This window comes from Ochlerotatus camptorhynchus, unplaced genomic scaffold (assembly GCF_037179485.1).
Source record: "Ochlerotatus camptorhynchus isolate MF236.1 unplaced genomic scaffold, CSIRO-AGI_Acam_v1.1 ptg000044l, whole genome shotgun sequence".
Lineage (NCBI taxonomy): Eukaryota > Metazoa > Arthropoda > Insecta > Diptera > Culicidae > Ochlerotatus > Ochlerotatus camptorhynchus.
The window spans coordinates 52,203-75,375 of NW_027040535.1; the positions used below are offsets into that span (position 1 = coordinate 52,203).

A 23,173-nucleotide genomic window follows, 5' to 3' on the forward strand; every position below is an offset into this window, starting at 1 on the left:
ACATAATGGACTATGTATACTGTATCGCATGCCGCTCATGTTTCTCATCTCGTGCGGATTTTTGTTTAGCAGCGGTAGCAGCTTGGCGACATCGACGAGAACGGAGCACGACAGCCAGGAAGGCGGCAGCAGCAGCAGCAGCAGGAGTTTACCGACTACCACTCAGATCGAACCAAAAGTGCGCGCCAGTGTATGAGTGACTGAGGAGAACCATGCTCATGGCTTGCTTCCACGGCAGTGCCAGTGTATGTTGGGGGGTAATAAAAAATTAGAAAAGCAGTTAGAGGAAAAGCGGAAAAAGGCACCTCTGGTGTGGAAGTTCTGTTGTGTTTTATGGCAACAAAAGAGTCGTAAAAAACCATCTTGCGTCTTCTGGTGTGCCGGAGTGGAAGAATCATTTCTCGGTGCGTGCGCGGCAGAGAACAAGGAAAAGTGGAACGCAGAACGGTTCTGGCTGGCGTTCCTAGCGAGGAATTATGTTAGCAGCTATTTATATTGTGACAGTAGTGTTTTGTTTACATCACCAAGTGACGTATGGAGCGACGGCAGGCGCGCTGGATGTGACGAGTAATGGGTAAATACATTTTGAATGATACTTTTTCTTTCGGTCAGTTTCATTGTTACGTGAAAGGTGTATGGTTGTAGTGTGTTCACGCCTTCTCACGCGGATGAATGGTGTGAGCATGAGCTGAATGAACAAAATGTCAAATAGTAAACAATGGCAAAACTTCATAGATTTTATTTTATATTCATAGGAAATTATTATACAACCTTTACGACATGGATTACTTTTAATCGTCATAACCTCCGTCTCGGCTTTTCCTACTCCTATACTAGGGAACACGCATAAATAACGCAAGAGAAAAAAAGTTGATGCTTGTTTAATCAACAGCAGATGTTCAAACTTAAGTAATTATCACGCTCTGATGGATGTTAGGAGGGTGATATGCTTCCTGTTTGGTTTAGTGTTTTCTGATGTTTCGTTTTCTAAACGTTTAGGGTCGAGAGCTATTTCAACCTAAGCGCCTATTTTCGACATATCGAGCAGAGAAGACCGAATATACATATCTATGATTACGATGTGAACGAATCATATTGTTGTAGTGTAAATATTTAAAATCCACTTGTCCGTACAGTTGTTAGTGAGGTGATGTTGTTAAATATTAAACTGCCATTAGAGCCACCACCATGAAGAAAACACAGAGGAAGTCCTACGTCAAAAAAAAAACAAGAAAACGAACAACCAAACCGGCAAACGAGTGGAGTAATAATACAAATTATTGCAAATGCGATACAACGAGTTGTTTCCTTGATGGTTGTCAACGATGTGGCTGAACGTGAGGTGAAGCTAATTTCTGACTTTATCAAGAATTCCACCCGAGACCCAGTTCAACAGCAATATTGCTTCAGGTGATCGAACAGCATCGAAAAGAGTACCCTTAGAAATCGTAGAATATATTGAACTGAAATATAATCATTACAATCCAATGACATTTATGTGAATATGTCTGACATTGTATATTAGGTACCGTAAAACGGGGTAACATTGATAGTTTTTTAATGTATATTCTAAATATTTTTTAGAGTAATAATTTTTTTTTCAAATTTTATATTTTTAAAACAAGTACTGAGGATCCAAGAGATAATTCGCTAGTAATATGTTGAACGAAAATTAAGGGGGTAGTACACTTTGAACGTCCAAAAAGTAAGGCATTTTCGTTAATTTTTTAAGCAATAAAACACTAAGGGAGGGCAAATATGTTATAACCCATTTATTAGCCATCCTTCGAACTACAATTTGTATTTTTTTGAACTCGATTGGCGTCTCCCGTGGCCGGTGCACCAGGTCGCGCGGAAGTCGGAAAACGGCGTGGGAAAATAATCCTTTCCATGTGATCCTGGAACATAAATCGAAAAAAATCCTGATTAGCAATGAAATTTGGGTTAGAAATACGTATTCCGATTTTTTTTTTAAATTAATTTTTTCAAAAGTTGTAGCCTTAGGAAAAAAAAGTCCATTTTTTCACCCTAAAAATGCTTACAAAATCGTGGATTAAAAATCCATTTTTGACTAAATCGAAAATGTGGATTCGTATTTCTAAGCTGAATTTAATTCTGAACAAGAAAACCTAGGCAATATCCAAATTTGATGATAACTGGTTAGAGTTATTTCCCACGCCAGTTTGAAAAACCCCGTTTCGAGATAAACGCGTTTAAAGATAAAAATGCTCTCTCAGCGCGCCGGTACATGTTTTAGGAAATCGCTTCGTAAAGCGGTAAGGAATATTCTGGCGGACTTGGATGCTTTTCTAAATTAAAGTATACATCCCAAGGAACATTTTCAACCAAAAAAATGATTTTTTTTGAAAAATCAAAGTGTACTCCCCCCTTAAGGCATTTGCACTATTTTTTTAGTTTTGTGACCGAACTTCAGTATTTTGATTTGGGGTTACTTTGATAATGCTCGATGAATGTAGAAAAAAAATGGATGAAACTCAAACAATTTAGTTCTTTAAATATGAAACTTTGAATGAGTATATAATCAGAAAACATCATAAGCAATAAGAATACAATATTGAATTTATGATGGCTGTATCGGAAATACATTTCATAAGTGATGGTTTGAGTGCTCAGTTTTTCAATAAAAACCAAGAATCATGAGGGTTTTCGTAGTCTGTAATTATCAAGAAAAATCATTATAGTTGTTTTTTTCGAATTTTCTGAAATAATGAATCTATCTTCAATCTGATTCGGAAACTCAAGCAAACGTCGAAACTCAAACATTAAAAAAAGTTGACATAAGCTACTCAAACTAAAAAATTAACCTTTTTTTCTAGATACATGCAATCTAAATACAAATTGCGGCTTAGTTAGGGGGGACACTTCCCCCTGCCACCTGTTTTTTCTTTTTTTTTGCAAGGAGGAAACCTTCAAAAAGCCATCGTGCCACTGCTTGATGACTGGGTGCATAATCGCGGTGACATGGTGTGTGGGATTCTTACCGCACTAAAACCTCCTTGGACCCCTTGCCCTTTTCCTCCGGAACCACTTGCCGTATTACTTCGGAGAGGGTCCAATTGTCCAATTGTTTATTGTTTATCAGTCAACAGGTAAAATGTTTACCCCAATGACACCTGTTCTACAACTAAATACAAAACTAACGAATAACATAAATTAACATAAAACTTGTTTAAAACTACGCTTGTTTGTTTCTCGTGACACGTTGAAATCGTACACATAATAACACCGGTTGAATACACGGGACATGCTTCGCAAAGGTTCGTGAAAGCCATAATTAGTTCTTGCCGGAGGGATGGTGATAAACGAGTGCGACCGAAGATTGCGACGACGTGCGTTGATGTCCAAGAAACTAAGAAGCGTAGGACTGTCAATGTTGCCTTGCAGAAGATCCCCAACAAAGCACGCTTTTGCCACGTTACGTCTTGCTTCTAGTAATTCCAGATTTATAAGTAGACAACGGCTTTCATAACTGGGCAGGTTGAATGGATCTCTCCACCTAAGATGACGTAGAGCGAACCGGACGAATTTTCGCTGAACAGCTTCGATGCGTTAAGTTTCATTCTGGTAATAAAGAGACCAGACGATAGACGAATACTCCAAGATAGGGCGCACAATTGAGCAGTATAAAGCTTTTAGGCAGTAAACGTCCTTGAACTTTTTTGCAAAGCGAAATAAAAATCCTAGTTGCGATGAGGCTTTAGACACAACGTACGCGACGTGATCCTTGAAGGTTAATTTTGTATCAACCAGAATCCCCAGGTCCTTGACTGTCGAATCACGTTGTAGATTCACGCCTCACAAAGCATAGCTAAAATGGAAGAGTGATTGCTTGCGGCCAAATGAAATAACCGAACATTTGGACACGTTCAGCGACATTCGATTAATATGACACCATTCAGAGAAGGCTTCCAGTTGTTGTTGCAGAAAAAAACCGCGTCTTGTGGTTGCTTAATCGTGTAGTAAAGCTTCAGGTCATCGGCATACGAGAGTTTTAGGCATTTCAAGATGAAATTTACATCGTTCATATACAGCAAGAATAGAAACGGCCCCAAGTGACTTCCTTGGGGAACACCGGACCAAACCGGAAAGGAGGGCGAAACGTGGTCTCCAATTTTGACGGACATACCGTGCGGGACCGAAATCCGTACAGCACCGAAATCCGTACACCCTGTTGAATTTGTTTGTTTATATGCATCATAACAATGTAAATATTATACATGAATACATATTCATGTTCATTCATGCATCAGCTTGATGTTAACTTCAACAATTAAGCAGTATAACATGCAATTAAAATAAGAAAAATAAAAACCTTATCACGTGTCGGGCATTTCTGTCAATCGGTTGAGTTCTTAACGATTTTCTAAGAAAATGTCTCGGATTTACTTCCAGTTGTTAAGCGTATTTAAGTGATTTTTGCAAGTAGTTTCCTGAAGGTCGATCGGAAAGGTAAGTGTTTATCGTTTTATATCTCAATTCTAAGCAATGGATCGTTCATATGGTATTTATTTATCAAAATTAGTACTGTACGGATTTCGATCCATATATAACAGCTGATTCTAAATCCGTACACTTGTGCATCACTAATGACGATTCTACTTTATCTAATGTTTTTCAGCAGATCATGGAAACTAAATACACGCCGGAGGATTTGGAGAAGACTGTGGCAATGATGCGTGCGGAGAAATCTTACCGAGAAGCATCAAGGGATTTTGCCGTTCAATTCACCACCATAAGAGATGCCGTATTGAATCGCTACTCTCTTATTTTATTCGTATTGTAAACGTTATATTATTAATATCTTTTAATGAAGAGCGTCAAGAACCAGCCGAAAAGTAAAACAACGCAGCTCCCCTACAGGATATCACCAACACGCATATACAAATTAGGGACCATGCATAAATGACGTAGCATTTGAGGGGGGAGGTGAGGGTTTCAGAATTTGTGACCGGCCATGTATTGGATATAGCCAAATACGCTACGAGGGGGGGGGGGGAGGAGTATAAAATTGATCAAAAATATGCTACGTCATTTTTGGATGCTCCCTTACAGAGAGCAGACAGAAATGGGCCAGAGAGCATTCCCAGCTACCAGCGAGGAATGACCGGAAATACACATGAAAGTAGTGCGGGCGAAAATTGATAAAGAGAACGCAAAGAAACAAAGGATTGAGGAACGACAAAAGAAAAAGGTTGAGCGAGAGAGGAAGAGGAGGAAGAAAAGGAAGAAGAGCAAAGAAAGTTCCCTAATAAACGATACCATGAACGAACTTTATCCCGGATGGGTAAACTTTCCCACAAATGGTTTGGATGATACCCCGAACACGTCGTTAAGCTCTCTATTATGGTTATTTTTATTAGGGTTGGAAGCAAGAAAGCATTATAACTTGAAAAGGCAATGGTAACAATGGAGAAGAAGCAGAAGAAAGCTGTGGAAAAGAAGCAATGAAAGATCTGTATTTTTATGATTATTACTCTCTTGACGTATTAAATTAAATTAAGTTATAGTCGTTATTTTACCATTTTTAATTTTCATGCTCAAAACGAAAACTAATCCTTGATGTCAGTTCATTGTCTTTTTTTGTTGGTTTCTAAGATGGTTGTATTTTTCTTTTACTTATCCGCCATTATAGGGCTACCATCTTAGGAACCGGTTAATTTATCGCTTGATACCAGTGGGTTGGTGGAGTTCCAAAGTATGGCGCATCTTGCACGTTATCACATGTCAAATTTCAAAAACCTCGAAGTTTTGATCGGAGGAAAACTCCAGTAAGAATATTTAACCCAAAGCACTGGTATAGAATAAAATTTGGAAGAAATTAATCCTTAAACATGATATTAGTTAGCATAAAAATCCAGAACAGTTACCTTCTTAAATACAAAGAATTCAGTTACCTCTCCTTTGAATCGATTGGAGCATCAATTAATCTAACGCTGATATCATTAGTAAAAAAAAGTAAAAGTAAAAAAAATGAACTTGAACCATTGAAGAATGATTCTTATGTAAAATCGTGCACTGAATTCAACAATGTAGTCGAAAAAATGTCAGTAGGATAGTTTTTGAGATACAGCTAAAAATGAAAATTCACTTTAAACAAGTTTGATTACTATAATACAAATATCTCCGGTTGTAATGAGATTATATCAATTATTTTAACGCTAAATTAGAGGTAAGAAATTTTTTCGTTCGATCAATTGAACATCAATTGTCAGTGAGATTGATGGTATTGTTGTTAGTTAATAGTTTGTTTTTTAAGTTTTCCTAAGAAAAATTGAATTTCTGCTAAGTTTTTAAGCAATGTTAATTAAAATGTTTATGGTGGTTCTACCATTACTCTCACGGAAAAATAGTGTTATAACGATCGAAATAAAATTTTATCACGTTTAATTTGGCGTTAAAATAATTAATATTACTTCATTGCAGCCAGAGATATTTGTGTTTTAGTTTTTTTAACGTGAGATTTCATTTTTTAGCCATGGGAAGGAGGGGCATAGTGAACAGGCGGGGCATAGTGAGCATCCCGTACTTTGGCTCTGGATCTCCAACTGCATGAAACAAATCAACTGGTAGTAGGATCAATATCCTTAAGATATTGATCCTACAGCCAACAAATTTGTTCTGAACGGCCGGAAGTCCAAGCTGGAGCACGCGTGATGCTCACTATGCCCCACCTGTTCACTATGCCTCTCTTACCCCTATATCTCCAAAACTATCCTACCGAGATTTTTTTTGACTATATTTTTAGATTCAGCGCACGATTTTACATGGGAAATGACCATCAGCGTACAAAGTTCAAATATGCTGTAAACTAGTGTATTTAAACGAATATAGCTGTTTTGGACTCTTAGCCAAGCAACTACAAAAAAAAAATACTTTATTCAAGATAGCAACACGTTTTTTTTTCATTGAGTTGGATCGATTTACATTCATGTACGGATTTTGATTCATGACTGTACGGATTTTGATTCATCCTCAACACAGTGTACGGATTTCGATTCAAAACTGTACGGATTTTGATTCAATCGTAAAACGCTGTACGGATTTTGATTCAAGATATGTGCAATTTAAATCCTTTTTTCTAATAATTGAAGGTAATTTTAAGACCTGGTGTTTGCAAATATTGGAAAAATAAAGATAAATGTAAAGGAAAAAGATGTGATACAGAGCATAATGTGATAGCATTATTTAGTATTGACCGTTAATGATTCTCTCGTGCTTAGGTGTACGGATTTCGGTCCCGCACGGTACTTCGACCGGTTAGGTAGGATCGAAGCCAGGAAAGCAAGTTACTGTTCATTCCCAGCTTGTCGAATTTAGCAACTGCGATTTGATGATTCATTTTATCAAACGCCGTGGATAAGTCTGTGTAAATAGCGTCTACTTGTTGACCATTTTCTATTTGGCGGATCACGAACGAAGTGAAACAAGTCAAATTAGTTGTCGTCGAACGGCATAAATCCGTGCTGATCAATCGAAATGTAGTGTGCGTAGTTCTGAACCAGCTTATGCAGAACGATCACCTCAAACAGCTTAGAAGTGGCGCTCAACGCAGCTATGCCCCGATAGTTCAAAACAATCCGCTTGCAGCCTTTCTTGAAAACTGGGAAAACATACGACTGCTTCCAGCAGTTTGGGAATACACCAGTAGCCAAAGATAGGTTGAATACTCTTGCTAGTGGTGTTGCAAGTGTATCCGCGCAGCATTTGACGACAAGCGATGGAATCCCATCCGGACCTCATCCCGTGGAGGATTTTAAATCCTTTCCGGCCGATATAACCATATCGTTCGTGATCACGAACTGTAGCCCAGAGGCCGAAAGTTGCGGAACATTTCTGGTGGCGACGGCTTCATCCTGCGGGTCGATGTGTTCATTAGTGAAAACATTGCTGAATTGAGAACGGAACAGGTCGGCGATGTCAGTGGTGGAATCAGCTTCAAACAATCCGTTGGTCATCGTAGAGGGCAGTCCGGATTCCATCCGTTGGTCATGGACGTAACGCCAAAAACTTCTGGGATTTGTCTTGAAGCGCCTTTGCAAATGGTCCTGATATGCGTTGTACAAACGATTATTAAGTTGGTTGTATTCAGTGCTCGCCGCCATATATCTCATTCTCGTGGAGTCCGTGCGATACTTGCTATGTCGTCTGAGAGCTGCCCGCTTCACAGTCCTAAGATGCTTGAGGTTAGCATTTGACCAGGCTGGCTTAGCCGGTTCGTGTCTAGACTTCACGGGAACGAACTGATCGATGGCATACCACAGGATACCAGATATGGTCGACGCAGCGAGGTTGGCATCACAATTTTGAAGCACCTCGTCCCAATCGACATGTGCGAGGAACTTGTTCATGCTGTTGAAGTCAGCCTTTCTGAAATCATAGGCGATGCTTTCAGAGGTATCTTGGAAGCGTTGCTGTGGACTTATCTTGAATTCCATCAGTACAGGATGATGATGCCTGCAGATTTTAACGAGCGGTGATGGAGCTTGTATAACTGTGCTGTGCTCGCAAAGTTCCTCACTGACGAAGCATAGATCAAGCGTACGATTGTTTTCATTTGCAATTCCACTCATTTGTCTAGCGGTGCTATACGCATCAAGCAGCTTCCGTTATGCAAGGCTAATCGAGGATCGTGATGTAATTGGGTACAGGGAACCATGTGGACTACGCTGCCAAGAGATCGAGCTCAAGTTGAAATCGCCTAGGATGATAACGTTGTCTCTTGGTCCTAACTGCGAAACCACCCAGTTAAGCGAATCGATATGCTTTTCGATCAAACATTCATCGTTTACTCGATCAGGGGGAATATACACAACGCATAGGTAGAGTGTTGCATCGACAGTGGCAATTGCGATCCATATTTGCTCAACCGCCGAGCCATCAGGAGGGTCGAGCGTACGGGATTTAAAACTCGAGCGAACAGCCAGCAAAACACCACCTCCAGTGGTTTTGTTGCTATTCGAAGGCGACCGGTCTTGTCGATAAACGGAATATGATTCGCCAAACAACTGATTCGTTGAGGTATGTCCATTGAGCCAAGTTTCGGAAAGTGCGTAAACATCATAGGAACCGTCGCTGAAGGCCAATTGGTACTCGGCGAAAGAGCTGTTGATCCCACCAACATTTTGGTAGTACATCAGGACATTAGAAGAAGCAGGTGCAGCATTACTTGCTAGAGGCGCAGTCCTAGGGATTGAAGATTCGTCAGAGCGGGGATTGCCGTTACTAATAGGATACTTGCCATGATAGGCAGCTTGGAAGACCCCATCGCTAGCGCTAGACTCAGGGCCGGGACGACTTGGATGGCAGGAACGAGAGAACTGCGACAGGTTTTCGATGATGGCTGGAGGCGCGATTGAGCTAGGCGGGTCAGGGGCTTCCGTACTGCTTTGTGTCAGGCGTCCCGGGTTCGATGGCGGTAGTCTTGGTTGCGTTGGAGAATGGTGTGAAGAGGAAGCGTAGAAAAGTCGTGGAGGACTAAGTGTCGGTGTATTGTAGCCAATAGTGTCCTCGACGAGACACACGCTGGAAACGGAATGTCGATCAGGTAGTGAAAGCATATGATATTGAACGTACTTGCCTGGAAGAGCAGGCTGGAGGACCTCAACTGCAGACTCGACAACAGGACCGCGACGACTAAGATGATCGCTGGCAGCAAGAGACGGGACTGTGTCGGACTGAGAAGAGGCCTCCAAAATGCTATCTAACATGCGTCGCGGGGTCCTTAGTCCATCATGGATTACTCCGTTAGTCAATCGTCGTTTTTCGTTGTCAGTTGATTTTTCCGGAAATTTGCGGTGGTTGATCGTTGATCCAGTAGAACCAACAGAAAGCATCAGTTTTTTGAAAAATTGACAAATTCCCGCAAACGGATACTAACGGGCCAGGACGAGGGTTCCAACGCCAGTTCCTTGAGGTTAGGGTCCAATCCGATTTTGTACGATACAAACGTCAAGTTGGTGGTATCTTTGCCCTTCGGAACAAGGCGCACCACATCAGCAGCATCTGAAGTACACAAACAACGCGCAACGATTTTCTGCACGTCACTGTTACTGATTAGCGGATTTAAGCCAGTCATGTACAGCCAAAACTTTTCTGGTGCCGCAGCTTGCGCGATAGACGGCACAGAAAGATGAATCTCGCCAATATCAATCGCCTTCGTTCCGTTAACGGCAGGTACAGATATCTCCAGTCTACGGTCTTCACGGCGGTCTACGGGTTTTGGCCAAGGTAACGGAGTGGGAACGCAATTTGTCTGAGCAGCAAATCTTTCAATTTTCTGGCTCAGTTTTTCCACCACGATGGACAGCTCCTGTACTTGCTTAGGCAAATCAGCAAGCGGTGGCGTATCAATGTGTTAGCACCTTAGGTTTTCGGCAAGATAATTTATGCCTAACGTCCATATGCCTAACGTCCATATGCCTAACGACCGTATGCCTAACGTCGTGTACCCGGCGCTTCCAGTTCGCTGATCCTCTCTCCAATTTGTGAGTTATTTAGCTCCCAGCGTCACGTTCTACTCGGTTAACCCCAGTGGTGGATTCAGCCTACTCTGACGGAGAGTTCTCTCGGCTTCGGCTTTCACTACGCACTTGTGTAAGTAAATTACTACTTTCTAGCTGGTCCTCTCGCCATTTTTGCTGCAGCGCTGACATGATCTGCGTTACTGCTCTGCTGACGCTTTAATGCCTCCTCTTGACACATTTTTTCGACGACATTCTCCGTGCTAAGGACGAGCATCTCCTCTCGCACAGCATCACCCAGGTCGAAAGAATCGGTATAAGCCTGTGTGTCCATCTACCGGTCTCTGCTGCATCCCACTCCTGCTGCCACTTAGCCATCGACACCGTTCTCACAATTTTTCATACTCCTCTGGTTTCTCTCGTCATATACCACTCGTAGTCCTCCGCCAAGGTGATGCCGATTGGAATTATACCGGCGATAACGCATACTGCCTCCATCGAAATGGTTCTGTACGCACTCACGACTCGCATGGCCATGAGCCGGAACGTACTGCTCAATTTCCTTTGGTTCTGCTTCGTTTTCAGCGCTTCAATCCAGGTTGGACCTCCGTATCTTAGTATCGATGAGCACACTCTAGTCAGAAGACGCATACCCCTTGGCTACGCCTATGGGTACATATGTAATACTAATAATTGAATCCAACAAATTGTTTGAAAAACCTTCAACATGGGCAATGAGTAGTGGTCAAAGATCCATGTTCATCGTTATGTTGGAATTAATAATAGTTCAGGACTTTTCCATTGCGCGGCGCTTGTATGTATGTGAACTTCTGTATATGCTACATCTTTAGATGATGACAATCTAGGTAGTTGCTGTCTGCAGGAAAGTTGTTTAGGTGACCCAGGCCATTCGTATAATAAATAGATAAGTTGAAAATTCTCTTCACTTGGAAAAACTAACTTTTTGTAATCACATGATAATATGTTTATGGCAAGGGCAACGTTGGAGAACTATGAGTTTCATGAAACTTTGTTGAATACACTAAGTTTCTACATCATAAGTCTGTGTTTATTCCATAATACCTTCTATTTGTTGGATGATCCGTCCAGCTCTTGATCCGTCTGAAAAATCTCAGTAGGAGGCAATATAAAAGAACACGCGATCATGCCATGAAAGTTATCTGGTGGGATTTGCAAAAACAAATTATAACGCGATTCTCTGCTCTGAGTAATACAATTTTTGAAAATAATGTTTCAAAATAAGAGCCAAATTCCAAACCCTTTTGGAAGCTCACAAAAATGATACCTATATATAGATTCAGCCTATTCCAGAGGTTAAAGAAGGTGGTAAAATTTTGATCACAAATTCGGAAAAAGCTCAGAAACTTGCTAAACAATTCGAGAATTCCCATACTTTCAGTTTGGGTCTTACTAGTCCTATTGAGAATCAGAATGCTCGGGATTATCTGAATATTTTCTCAGGACTGATTTGAACGAAGTAAGATCTATGTATAATTAAAAAATTTGATAGTATGAAAGCTCTAGGTGATGATGGAATTTTCTATATCCTCTTTTGAATTTTGAAGCCAGAAAAAATCCAGCTGAAACTTCTAGCTACATACTTAGAAAAAATCATGTAAATTTAGGTGCTCTGAGAATGACATATACGAGTATCAATTTTGACATAAAATAGAGTCCTAACAGACGCGAAATTCAACTCAATTAAACGTACTTTTCGTAGAGTAACGAACTTTTCCTCTCTTGGAGCACTTAATTTTACATGAAATATTTGATTACCTCTCATCTTTAATGTCAAAGATGGATTCCGTCATGTGTAAAATTAGTTATTTTTAAGTGTGCATCGTCCAATAAATTTGCTGTCTTCAATAAGAAAAAAATAATTTTGAATAGAATGATGCTTCAGATCAATAGAAGTCTTCGTGTTTTTTTCAGCAGACTGCAGATTTTTTTTATTTTTTTTTAATATTTACAAAAAATGAGGATATCTCCCAACGCTTCCAAAATTCAACTTCTAATGTTCCTACATAAGCCTAGAGCTTCTTTTTTGAAACCAAGTAGTAGTCACGTAGTCACTATGAACGGAGTTCCAATTTCTTGATCAAGTCAAGTGAAATATCTTGGGCTAGTACTTGACCAAAAATTTATTTTTATAGATCACATTGAGGGCATTCAAGCCAAAGTTAAACAACTATATAAAATGTTTGTATCCTCTTATAAAGAGGAAATCCAAACTTTTCCTGAAAAATAAACTTCTACTATTTAAAAAAGTTTTTAGACCGGCCATGCTTACGCTGTGCCAATATAGTCTAGTTGTTGCCTCCCTGGTACAGTACTATCGAGGTACATAGAATTTCGAATGTTGAGACTTTAGAACAAATGTCCAACAAAATAATTAATAATTTCCGGCAAAAATCGTTACAATCCTCAATTGCAACGATTATTTCACTTTATAAGATTTAGTTTTAGTTTTTATTTTTAAGATGTCCTTTGTTATACTGACATGCAGGATTAGAGAATCTGTTTAAAATGCTGAATTGCCAAGGCAGGAACAATGTTAAAGCATTTTGATATATATTGTAACAATTAAGGCTGGAAAGTTACTAAAGTAGGTGGAGCACATAAGTTAAAATTAGAGGTAATTTATTTTAAATTTGAAACAAATCAAGAGTTTAGAAAAATAAGGTTTAGGCCTAGATGCTTAAAGAAAATTTATTAATTCTTGTTTAAATTGATGAAATTGAAAAGGCATTCAAAATCCTGTTTTCAAAACACTGAGGGGTAAAATGCGTATACTGATTTCATATCACGGAAGCATACATTTAGGCTTTATCTTTGCTCTACCTCAATTGAATATCAAAGGTTGTTCACGCCTAATGGTTATGTTTTTCACACAACAATTCGGGGAGCGCATAACAAATTGGAGCGGTGAAAATAACTACTATTTTCGAATAAGCATGCATGCATGCGACTTATTGAGCAGAAAGGTGAATGATTTGCCTCAATTAAATCTTTAATTTTGGAAATCTAGACCAACAATTGAAATCGGCAGAACAACCAAACGTAAACAATGACTTGAAACACAAAATTCCAAAGAATCAAAACACTCCCTTGCAAACTAACAAGCATGCTTGGCATACACAGTTTTGGTTACGAACTACTCAATTGTTAATAACTTTGCACATAGTTGACGAAACATAGTTCTTTTTGAAGCAGTAGAGTAGAGGTTAAGCTTAGTATAGATACTTTAAAAAAGTCAATTTCAATTATAGTAATAATCTATATTTGTTTTTGCGTTGTAAAAATGAAGTAAGAAATGCTCGCTGCACATCTCGGACTTTAAGTGTAAAAATTCAATGGTGTTGATTCAAATGTTAAGATTTACCTACTCTTTTCATATTTATAGTAAACTATGATCCTAATCTATGAAGTATTTTAAAGCAAAACAAATTCCTACAACTGAGTTAAAAATTATTAACAAATGACATGCCAAGCATGCTTACAAGTTTGCTCTATCAGATGATGTTGAAACCGCTGCGCAAACATTTTCACATGTCTTGGCTTATGTCATTGACAGGCACGTTCCGAAAAGATTTTACCGTAAAATTTCTCATCCTCCCTGGCAGACGAGTGAACTGCGTAGGTTGAAGTCGACCAAGAGAGCCGCATTAAGAAAATTCACTAAGTATCGTACGCTTTCGCTGAAACGTTACTACGTTAGGCTCAATTATGAGTTCAAGCGAGTTAGCCGTCGATGCTATTCGCGATATCAACGAGGGATTCAGAGGAAACTCAAGTCGCACCCGAATTCATTCTGGAATTACGTAAATGAGCAGCGCAAGGAATCCGGCCTACCTTCTTCAATGGTGTTGAATGGAGCAGTTGCTTCCACTCCTCAGCAGATCTGTCGCTTGTTTTCTGAGAAGTTCGCCAGTGTTTTCACGAATGAGAGATTAACTGACGAACACGTTACCCTAGCAGCTAGTAATGTTCCACTGTACGGTCAAACACTGGGTGCGATGGATGTCAACGTCGAGATGATTTCCACTGCCGCATCACAACTCAAGTCGTCCTTCAATCCAGGACCCGATGGCGTTCCATCCGTATTCCTGAAAAAGCATATCGCCAGCTTGCTGATGCCCATGCTTCACCTATTTCGATTGTCCATCTCGAGTGGTACATTTCCATCTTGTTGGAAATTCGCACATATGTTTCCTATCCACAAAAAGGGCAGCAAACGGGATGTGGGCAATTATCGTGGAATTACGTCGTTGAGCGCAGTTTCGAAGTTATTCGAGTTAGTCATCATGGAGCCTCTACTCTCTCATTGTAAGCAGTATCTAAGTGGTGATCAACACGGCTTCACTTCCGGTCGTTCTACTTCCACAAATCTACTGTGATTGACATCGTATCTTACGGAAAGCATGGCAGAGAGGACTCAAACAGACGTCATATACACCGACTTGTCAGCTGCCTTCGATAAGCTAAACCATGCCATCGCGATTGCCAAGTTGCATAGACTTGGGGTCAGCGGCAACCTCTTGCGATGGTTTCGTTCATATCTCACTGATCGGCATCTGATGGTTGCCATTGGTGACAACCGGTCCAATATCTATCTAGCTACGTCAGGAAGTCACCTGGGACCTTTGATTTTCTTACTCTACTTCAATGACGTGAACTTGGTCATCGAAGGCCCACGACTATCGTATGCAGACGATCTTAAAATCTACCTACGAATCCACTCGATTGATGACTGTCACTTCCTTCAACGTCAGTTCGAAGCCTTTGCCAGCTGGTGTAATTTGAACCAAATGGTGGTTAACCCCACTAAGTGTTCGGTGATCACTTTTACTCGGAAGAAAGAACCAATCACATTTGAATACAAACTTATCGGCACTGTAATCGACCATGTGAACCATGTGAAAGATCTGGATGTTATTCTAGATTCTCAACTTACGTACAAGCAGCACATCTCGTACGTTGTCGACAAGGCGTCTAGGACATTGGGATTTATCTTCAGGATAGCAAAGAATTTCTCCGATATCTACTGTTTGAAGTCACTGTACTGTTCCTTGGTGCGATCCATTCTGGAATATTGTTCTGTGGTCTGGAGTCCAAACTTCAACAATGGTGCTGAGAGAGTTGAGTCCGTTCAACGCCGTTTTCTTCGATTCGCTCTGCGGAAGCTGCCTTGGAGAGACCCATTTCATCTGCCCAGCTATGAAAGTCGTTGCCAGCCTCTCCAAACTAGAAGAGACACCTCTAGGGCCCTGTTCATTGCGGACACTTTACAGGGTAGAATTGATTGCAGTGCAATCTTGGGGCAAGTCAACATTAACGTCCAACCCCGTGCGCTACGTAACAACGTTTTGCTGAGATTGCCACTTCAGCGCACAAACTATGGCATGAACGGTGCAATAGGTGGGCTGCAACGAGTGTTCAATCGAGTCTCGGGCATCTTCGATTTCCATATGCCTCGACAGCTGCTACGAAGATACTTCTCATCGTTCTTTTCTGGCACAGTTAACCGTGAATGATTGTGTGTTTTATTTATGTATTTTATTCTTAGTTTTTATTTTTTGATTTACCTATATAAGTTACTTAAATCATCATTGGGGCTTTACACAGCCTGTTGATGCAGACAAATAAATAAATGATGATGTTAGACTAGTTGAATGTGTTTGATTCTCGAGGAATTTGTATTAAAAGCCATTATGTATGTTTGGTTGTTTCACCTATTTCAATTGTTGGTCGAGAAATATGCAGAGGATTCCAAGAAATTACTATTTTAGCATGGTTGTTTTTCAATTATATCAATTTCAAATGACTTTCGTCTAAAAGTGTTTAGCTTCCATTCATATAGTACGTTTAAGGAGTAATGTTTGGCAACGAGTTTTCGTCAACATATTAAATAGAAGCAGGGTGCAGTTTACCCCCGTTTCCCTCTAAATGCTGCACAGTAAACAATGTGAAGTGTGTAATATTGGGTATTGTGGAACAACTGGCAAATCACTCTAAAGCTCAACTTTACTGGTGTGTCGCTGTTGATGGTGCATGAAACCATTTTTATCAATATATCTTTCACTTGTTTTGTTAGATTATTTTGCGATTTCCAATTCTATAGCACACCCAATGTTAAAGTGTCCTCTTGGCGGGTGTGGAGCGGAAGCAACACGTTTGACAGTAATCACAAATGGCAGCTTGCCGCGACAGATTAGGCTCTTAACTACTTGTTTATCCGATTTGTAGGCTTACACAAATAGGGTATTCAGCTGTCGCTGCGTTGAATTTTAAGCATCGCGTCATCAACCACGTTCATTGTGAGGCCTGCCTAAGATATGTACACGAAATAGATCTATAAGGATGTTGTGGTTTGGATATAATAGTCTACAATACAGCATAGTATATGTACAATGGATCGTCCGAATACCGTAAAACGGGGGGAAGTTGATCACTCTTTACCGATAAACCTAAATGTTTTTACAAATACATGTTTGGCACACAAACAAATGCCTCTCAAACTTGCAAATGCATTTCTAATGCATTAAATTAGTTTTAAAATAACATGTCTGTTTTATTTTTTTTTTTTTAAATTAGATTAAAATTCAATATTCAGAGGATCACATGATTAATGATCGCTGAAGAAAAATCTGGTGATAACATTTCAACCACAGTAGTGGTTTGGGAAAAAAAACTGCATATTTTGTCGCAAAATCATCATCAAATGAACAACAGTTTTTCACATACAATCATTTGTATTATACTAATTAATGTAATTAATTTGAACTAAATTTGATTTCAGATTTGAACTCAGCAACCCAAAACTAAGTATAATAAGTCATTTCGCCGAACACAGCTCCAGAATAAATCTTGATTACTTTAAAATTTGGAAGAACAGTTAAAAGTTTCACATTTTATCATTTCCACAAAATTGTTAATTTAGAGCGTTATAATACATCGTTTGTTAGGGAAAACGTATCAAAACTTCTATTTAAAGTTACTTAATGAAATACTAAACAAAGTATCTTATAACAGTATCGTTGAATAGGATTGTTGAGAAATTAAAATTGAACCGTGTAGTGATCAACTTTACCTAGATGATCATCTTCACTCCGTTTCACGGTATATCAGCTCCAAATGCAAGCGTTGACAGATTTTTAACCAGTTGGATTCTATAGTTTGAACGTGATTTTTGGTCCTTATTTTTAACCGTTAGTACTGGAGATGCAATCTCTATTTAATAGAATTTGCTTCGGAAACAAATACAAATATGATGTTATTACTAATATGTTACTACATGTCAATGTGCAATGTATGAAAATGGAAATCACTTAAAAATAAAATTCAGTGCAAACTGTAGGCCTTAACATGTTGTCAGAATTTGTGTTTTTAACGAAATCAAATTGAAAACGTTCACTTTTTCAATTTGCAGCACGATATCAAAAATACCACAGACAAACACATAACACATTGAATATCTTTCAATATAAAATATTGTCAATAAAACACTACCACCATCTGTTGAGTATACTGTGATGGGTAGTACGCTGAACAGATGGCGGTAGTGTTTAAACGTCAAACGCAAGTTTTATTGACTATGTGCGCCACAGGTGGCGTTACTACCAACTAAAAACATTTAAATTTACCGTTAAATGCGTGTTCGATGAATAAATTGCCAGTATTATGTCTCTTTGTCTGTGAAAATACCATTACCTATCGCATAAAATAGTAATACTCTCTATTTTCAATGAAAAAGTTTATATTTCAAGCTACCTTTTGGCTGTTTTTAGGTTACTGACAGTTTTGTCCACCATTACTTAAACTTGAAACCTTGATTTTGAATTGTATGGTTAATTTTCTATCCATGTGATATGAAAACGGCTCTGTAATATTTCTTCCGTCGTCTGTTGCACCATTTTCGCAACATATCTCTCCACCCAAACATATGGTCTTGTCTTCTGGTAACGTTTTCAAAAAAGTAATGATTAACCAGATTGAACGCTCAGGAAGCACTCTAGCGTTCTATTCGAAATGGAATACCTAATTAACAACAATCTACTAAATATTTAACGGCGCCGGTGGTGTAGTGGTAGGCGTGATTACCTCTCACCCCAGCAGGCCTGAGATCAATCCCAGTTGGCGCCGCCGGGATGTTCTGAGGCATAACATCTCTGATCACGCCTTCCTTCGGATGGGAAGTAAAGCCGTTGGTCCCCGGTTCATGAGTTGATGGGTCGATAGGTAGGGTCCAGGTGTGGGAGCTGCCTTCCTGGCACGTCGGTAGCATTGGTGCTCAGCACGGAAAACAAGATCGACGGAAAAAACAAACCAAAGGAAAAAAAAAATACTAAATATTTGTTCACTCTGGATGAATATAGGCAATAGTAAATTCCGTGGTGGTACTGTAAGACCGTAATATGAAAAATCTACGCAATCGCTAATGCAGGTCTTTATTTCTCGGTTTGATCTGATTTGATTAGATAACATTTGAGTTTCTATGGTTTGGAACTAATGCGCTCACTCTTCTCTCTCTACTCTACTTCAGGTTAATCCCACCGGAGGTTTCGGCCGATAAGTTCACTCGTCGAAAGAAAACGGAAAAGCTACCGTACCGAGATGAGGACGAAAAACTGGAGCTTGGCGTATGTCAAGTCTACAGCGGTACCACCTGTGAGGCATTTCTCAGGAATCAAACCGTCTTCATCACACCGGACATTACGATGGAAATTCTGGAGGAACGGCTGAAAGCCGCCTATGGCGTGATTCGGGAATCCAAGGACATGAATGCCAACTGCCGGGTGTATGCATTGCCAAGCTTATGTTACAGTATTCTGCCGGTATGTCAAACGCCGGAAAAGACCAACCATCAGTATTTTGCCAATAGAGCGGCAGCGGAAGCCACCAGAAGAGGAAACAGCTACGGAAGATCAAAGCTCAAGCTGCACGAGAAGAAGAACAATCGAAAGGCGGCGGTGAAGGTCACGACTACGATGATGACGACCACGGAGCGGCTGAAGGTGTACTTTAGTGGTGGGGTAACTCCAAGTTTTAGTATAAATGACTTCAATGGGGATATTGTGACTGAGAACTCCTTGGATGAAGGTGGTCGACGACAACGGAGATCAAGTGATCGTAATTTTCTGCCTATGACTACCTTTGGAAACGATAACGGATACTATTCATCGTATTCAGCAAATACAAACAGCAAGAAAAACTATCCTCCGACGAGGAATACGGAGAATTTAAGGCGAATTTGTCGCAATGATTGTGAGCTGCTGGAGAATGAGTTGTGTCAGAAGGAGTATGCGATTGCCAAGAGGCATCCGACGATTGGCCAGAAGTTACCGTTGGAAGAATGTGATGACTTGCCCCTGCAGAATTCCATTGACGGGACGATCCTAAATGGGATCGGAGGTTTGGGAAGTTCTGGGGACATGGAATGCATGAGGCTTGGTATCGAAATGGACATTATCCCGGATGATGATTGTTATTGGGAGAATGGTTTCAGCTACAGAGGTATTCTGAACAAATCCAACACCGGAAAGCCATGTATGCGGTGGTCCAAATTGATGAGGGAGATATCCAACTACCCGGAACTTGCTGGACACAATTATTGCCGGTGAGATAGAAATGATTTTTTCGAGAAGATCCAATTTCACTTCAAAAATTCTCATTTCAGAAATCCTGGGGGAGAGCAAGCGTCTCCTTGGTGCTACGTTGATCTTAAGAAAAACATAGAATTCTGCGAGATAACCCGGTGCTCGGAGCGAATGTGGATCTACATAATCGTAAGCTTTGTTGCATTCTGCTCCATGATAGTTGTCGTCGTTACAATAATCTGTTGTAGGAAGTATCGAAAACACGGCGTGTCCAATATTCAAAATGTAAGTCTTGAATTTGTTTGGCAAAATCTGAACAATCTCAACATTACTTGTATTCATAGATCAACCACCCGAATGCAGACAAGAACATCTATGGTAATTCCCGTCACAACTCACCCATTGAGATGACCTCATTGATTGCTAATCAAAATTCAACCGGTGCTATCAGCCGGAATGCTGAGAATGGTGGCATTCAAGGATTGACCACCGGCCAGTCCGGCAATCAGGGACATTCTTCGCAATCTCGAAACAACGGAATCGCCCGAGTTCCACAGTACACACTGCAAGATGTGCGATTCGTGGAAGAACTCGGCGAAGGTGCTTTTGGAAAGGTGTACAAGGGTGAACTGACGCAAAAAGACGGTGAAAAGATCTTCGTCGCGGTGAAAGCTTTGAAGGAGAATGCCAGCGCTAAGACGCAAGCCGATTTCAAAAGAGAGATTGAGCTGATTTCAGATCTCAAGCACGATAACATTGTGTGCATTTTGGGTGTGGTTTTGAAGGAGGAGCCACTTTGTATGCTTTTCGAATATATGGCTCAAGGAGATCTGCACGAGTTTCTGATTGCTAATTCGCCGAATGAAGGCAAGCAGTTGACTCAGCTACAGTTTCTGCTCATCTCGCAGCAGATCTGCGATGGAATGGAGTACTTGGCAAGTCACCACTATGTCCATCGAGATTTGGCCGCAAGAAATTGCTTGGTTGGGGATAATTTGACGGTGAAAATATCCGATTTTGGATTGTCACGAGATATCTATAGTTCAGACTATTATCGGTGGGTTGGGAAAATTGGTGAAACACAAAATGCATTTCATAATGGTTGATAATACCTTTTCAGAGTCCAATCGAAATCACTGCTCCCCGTCCGTTGGATGCCGTCCGAATCGATCCTGTACGGCAAGTTTACAACCGAAAGTGATGTCTGGTCATTCGGTGTAGTGTTGTGGGAGATCTACAGCTATGGATTGCAGCCGTACTATGGATATAGCAATCAAGAAGTCATCAATATGGTCCGAGCCAGGCAGTTACTACCATGTCCAGAGGCCTGTCCCAGTGCAGTTTATTCGCTGATGGTTGAATGCTGGCACGAACAAGCCGTACGTCGTCCAACGTTCCCGGAAATCGGACATCGACTCAAAATTTGGTACCAAGCTCAGAAGAGAAGTATGTCGATATGGCGTCCAGTAGATTCTAGAATATTCGATCAATTAACTAATCGTTATTATTATAGGTGAGCAAAACGAGCAAACTTTTAACCGAAAAGGATCCGTCTTAAGTGTAAACAATCAACGAATGTCCTCGCAGGGAAACCTGAATGCGGTCACACCCTCATCTTCATCCAGTCATCAGTCCCTGAACCGAAATCCGCCGATGGAACTTCGTGACCAGCAACAACCCAATCAATCCCACCAGCCCCGTAAGCACCACCATTCATTAGAACGGGAGAAGATTCTTCGCACAAGCCAACAACAACCTCATCAGCAGCCGCCTCATCATCATCATCATTCCCGATCCCACCATCAGCATCACAACTCACTGGATCGATCCAATAGCAAAATGGAGGAATCCGAACAGTTTGAGACCCAAAGTAATCGCAGTTTCTACCACAATTCCGGCACTAGTCGTAGCAGTAAGAGCATTCACTCAATGCAAGACCAGACTCAGCTACCGCAGCAACAGCAGCAGCATCATCAACAGAACCAGCATCATCCCGGACCTCAATCCTACAAGAACTTCAGCCTGCCACGAAAAAGCATAGACAGTAACCTAGACTTCGGAGATGGTGATACGACTGCGGCCAGCAGCCCTGGAACCGGTTACTCCAACCGTGAATCGAAGCGTCCTCCCAAGGATCCACATCGCCATCACCACCATCATCACCATCACGGGTCGAGTCGAAGTCGACGGATGGACAACTCAACCGGAACAATATCGATATCGTCACTCAACAGTGAAGCCGATCTGAATCAGCAGACCCAAATCTTACCAAAGAATAGCACCCAGTCCCTGGCGCAGCCTCCGATGAGCCGGAAACCGAGCAGCAGTGGCAGTATCCTTAGTGTAGCCAGTGAATCCAACAGTTCCTTTGGAGGCAACATGAACTTTAATAACCTAGCAGCGACTCCGTCGAACGATAGCACAGGTGCACCGGCAGGGTCTTCTGCTGGACCTCCACTCATGCAGAATTCTTATCATGAAGGATAAACCTTGTTTTAAACTTTTTATTTATCATAATGCATGCATTTATCGTAGTACATAAGGCAAAACGCAAGAGACGCAATGAGCGAATAGGTTTTTTTTTAGATAAGTGAAAAAGGGAGGAATAGAAATTCCTTTTAGGAGAGGCATGAATAGGACAAATGGTTCTCAACACACGAACGGTATAATAGTTAGACAACAACGAGATGGGCTGATTTTATCTCAATGTGTAACAGTGATCTCTTATTTGGACTTGTAGAAGCATACACGGATGACTGCTTTTAGTTGTACTGATCGAAAAGACACAAAACAAAGTATTAGTTTCCAACTGAGCACAATTTTCCACAATCTTGGATTAAGTATGTGAAGACTGATTCGACACATTAGCTCCAAACGTTCGATGCACTGATTCGAAGGTTAGATATCATTATTAATTTAAAATCAACTTAGTTGGGAATTTCAACGGTCCACAATTTCCTAACTCCATAATCAGCATTTTATTTATGTGTGTCAAGTCATCCATCTTAAATATATTCTCATCTTTTATGAACTAATCTTAACGAAAACAATGAGACATGGCTAAATGTCTAGTGA

At 40.5% G+C, this 23,173-nt stretch overlaps 1 protein-coding gene across 1 annotated transcript; it reads left to right on the top strand.

Annotated features, from left to right (window-relative positions):
* The first annotated feature begins 220 nt into the window (after nucleotides 1–220).
* Nucleotides 221–22,869, top strand: LOC135714408 (tyrosine-protein kinase transmembrane receptor Ror-like). Its single transcript, XM_065237759.1, has 6 exons — nucleotides 221–574; nucleotides 19,045–20,118; nucleotides 20,179–20,383; nucleotides 20,443–21,155; nucleotides 21,219–21,544; nucleotides 21,612–22,869. Exons 1-6 carry the CDS (start codon nucleotides 477–479, stop codon nucleotides 22,583–22,585), a joined length of 3,390 nt encoding a protein of 1,129 aa, XP_065093831.1. The 5' UTR covers nucleotides 221–476; the 3' UTR covers nucleotides 22,586–22,869.
* Nucleotides 22,870–23,173: the final 304 nt, after the last annotated feature.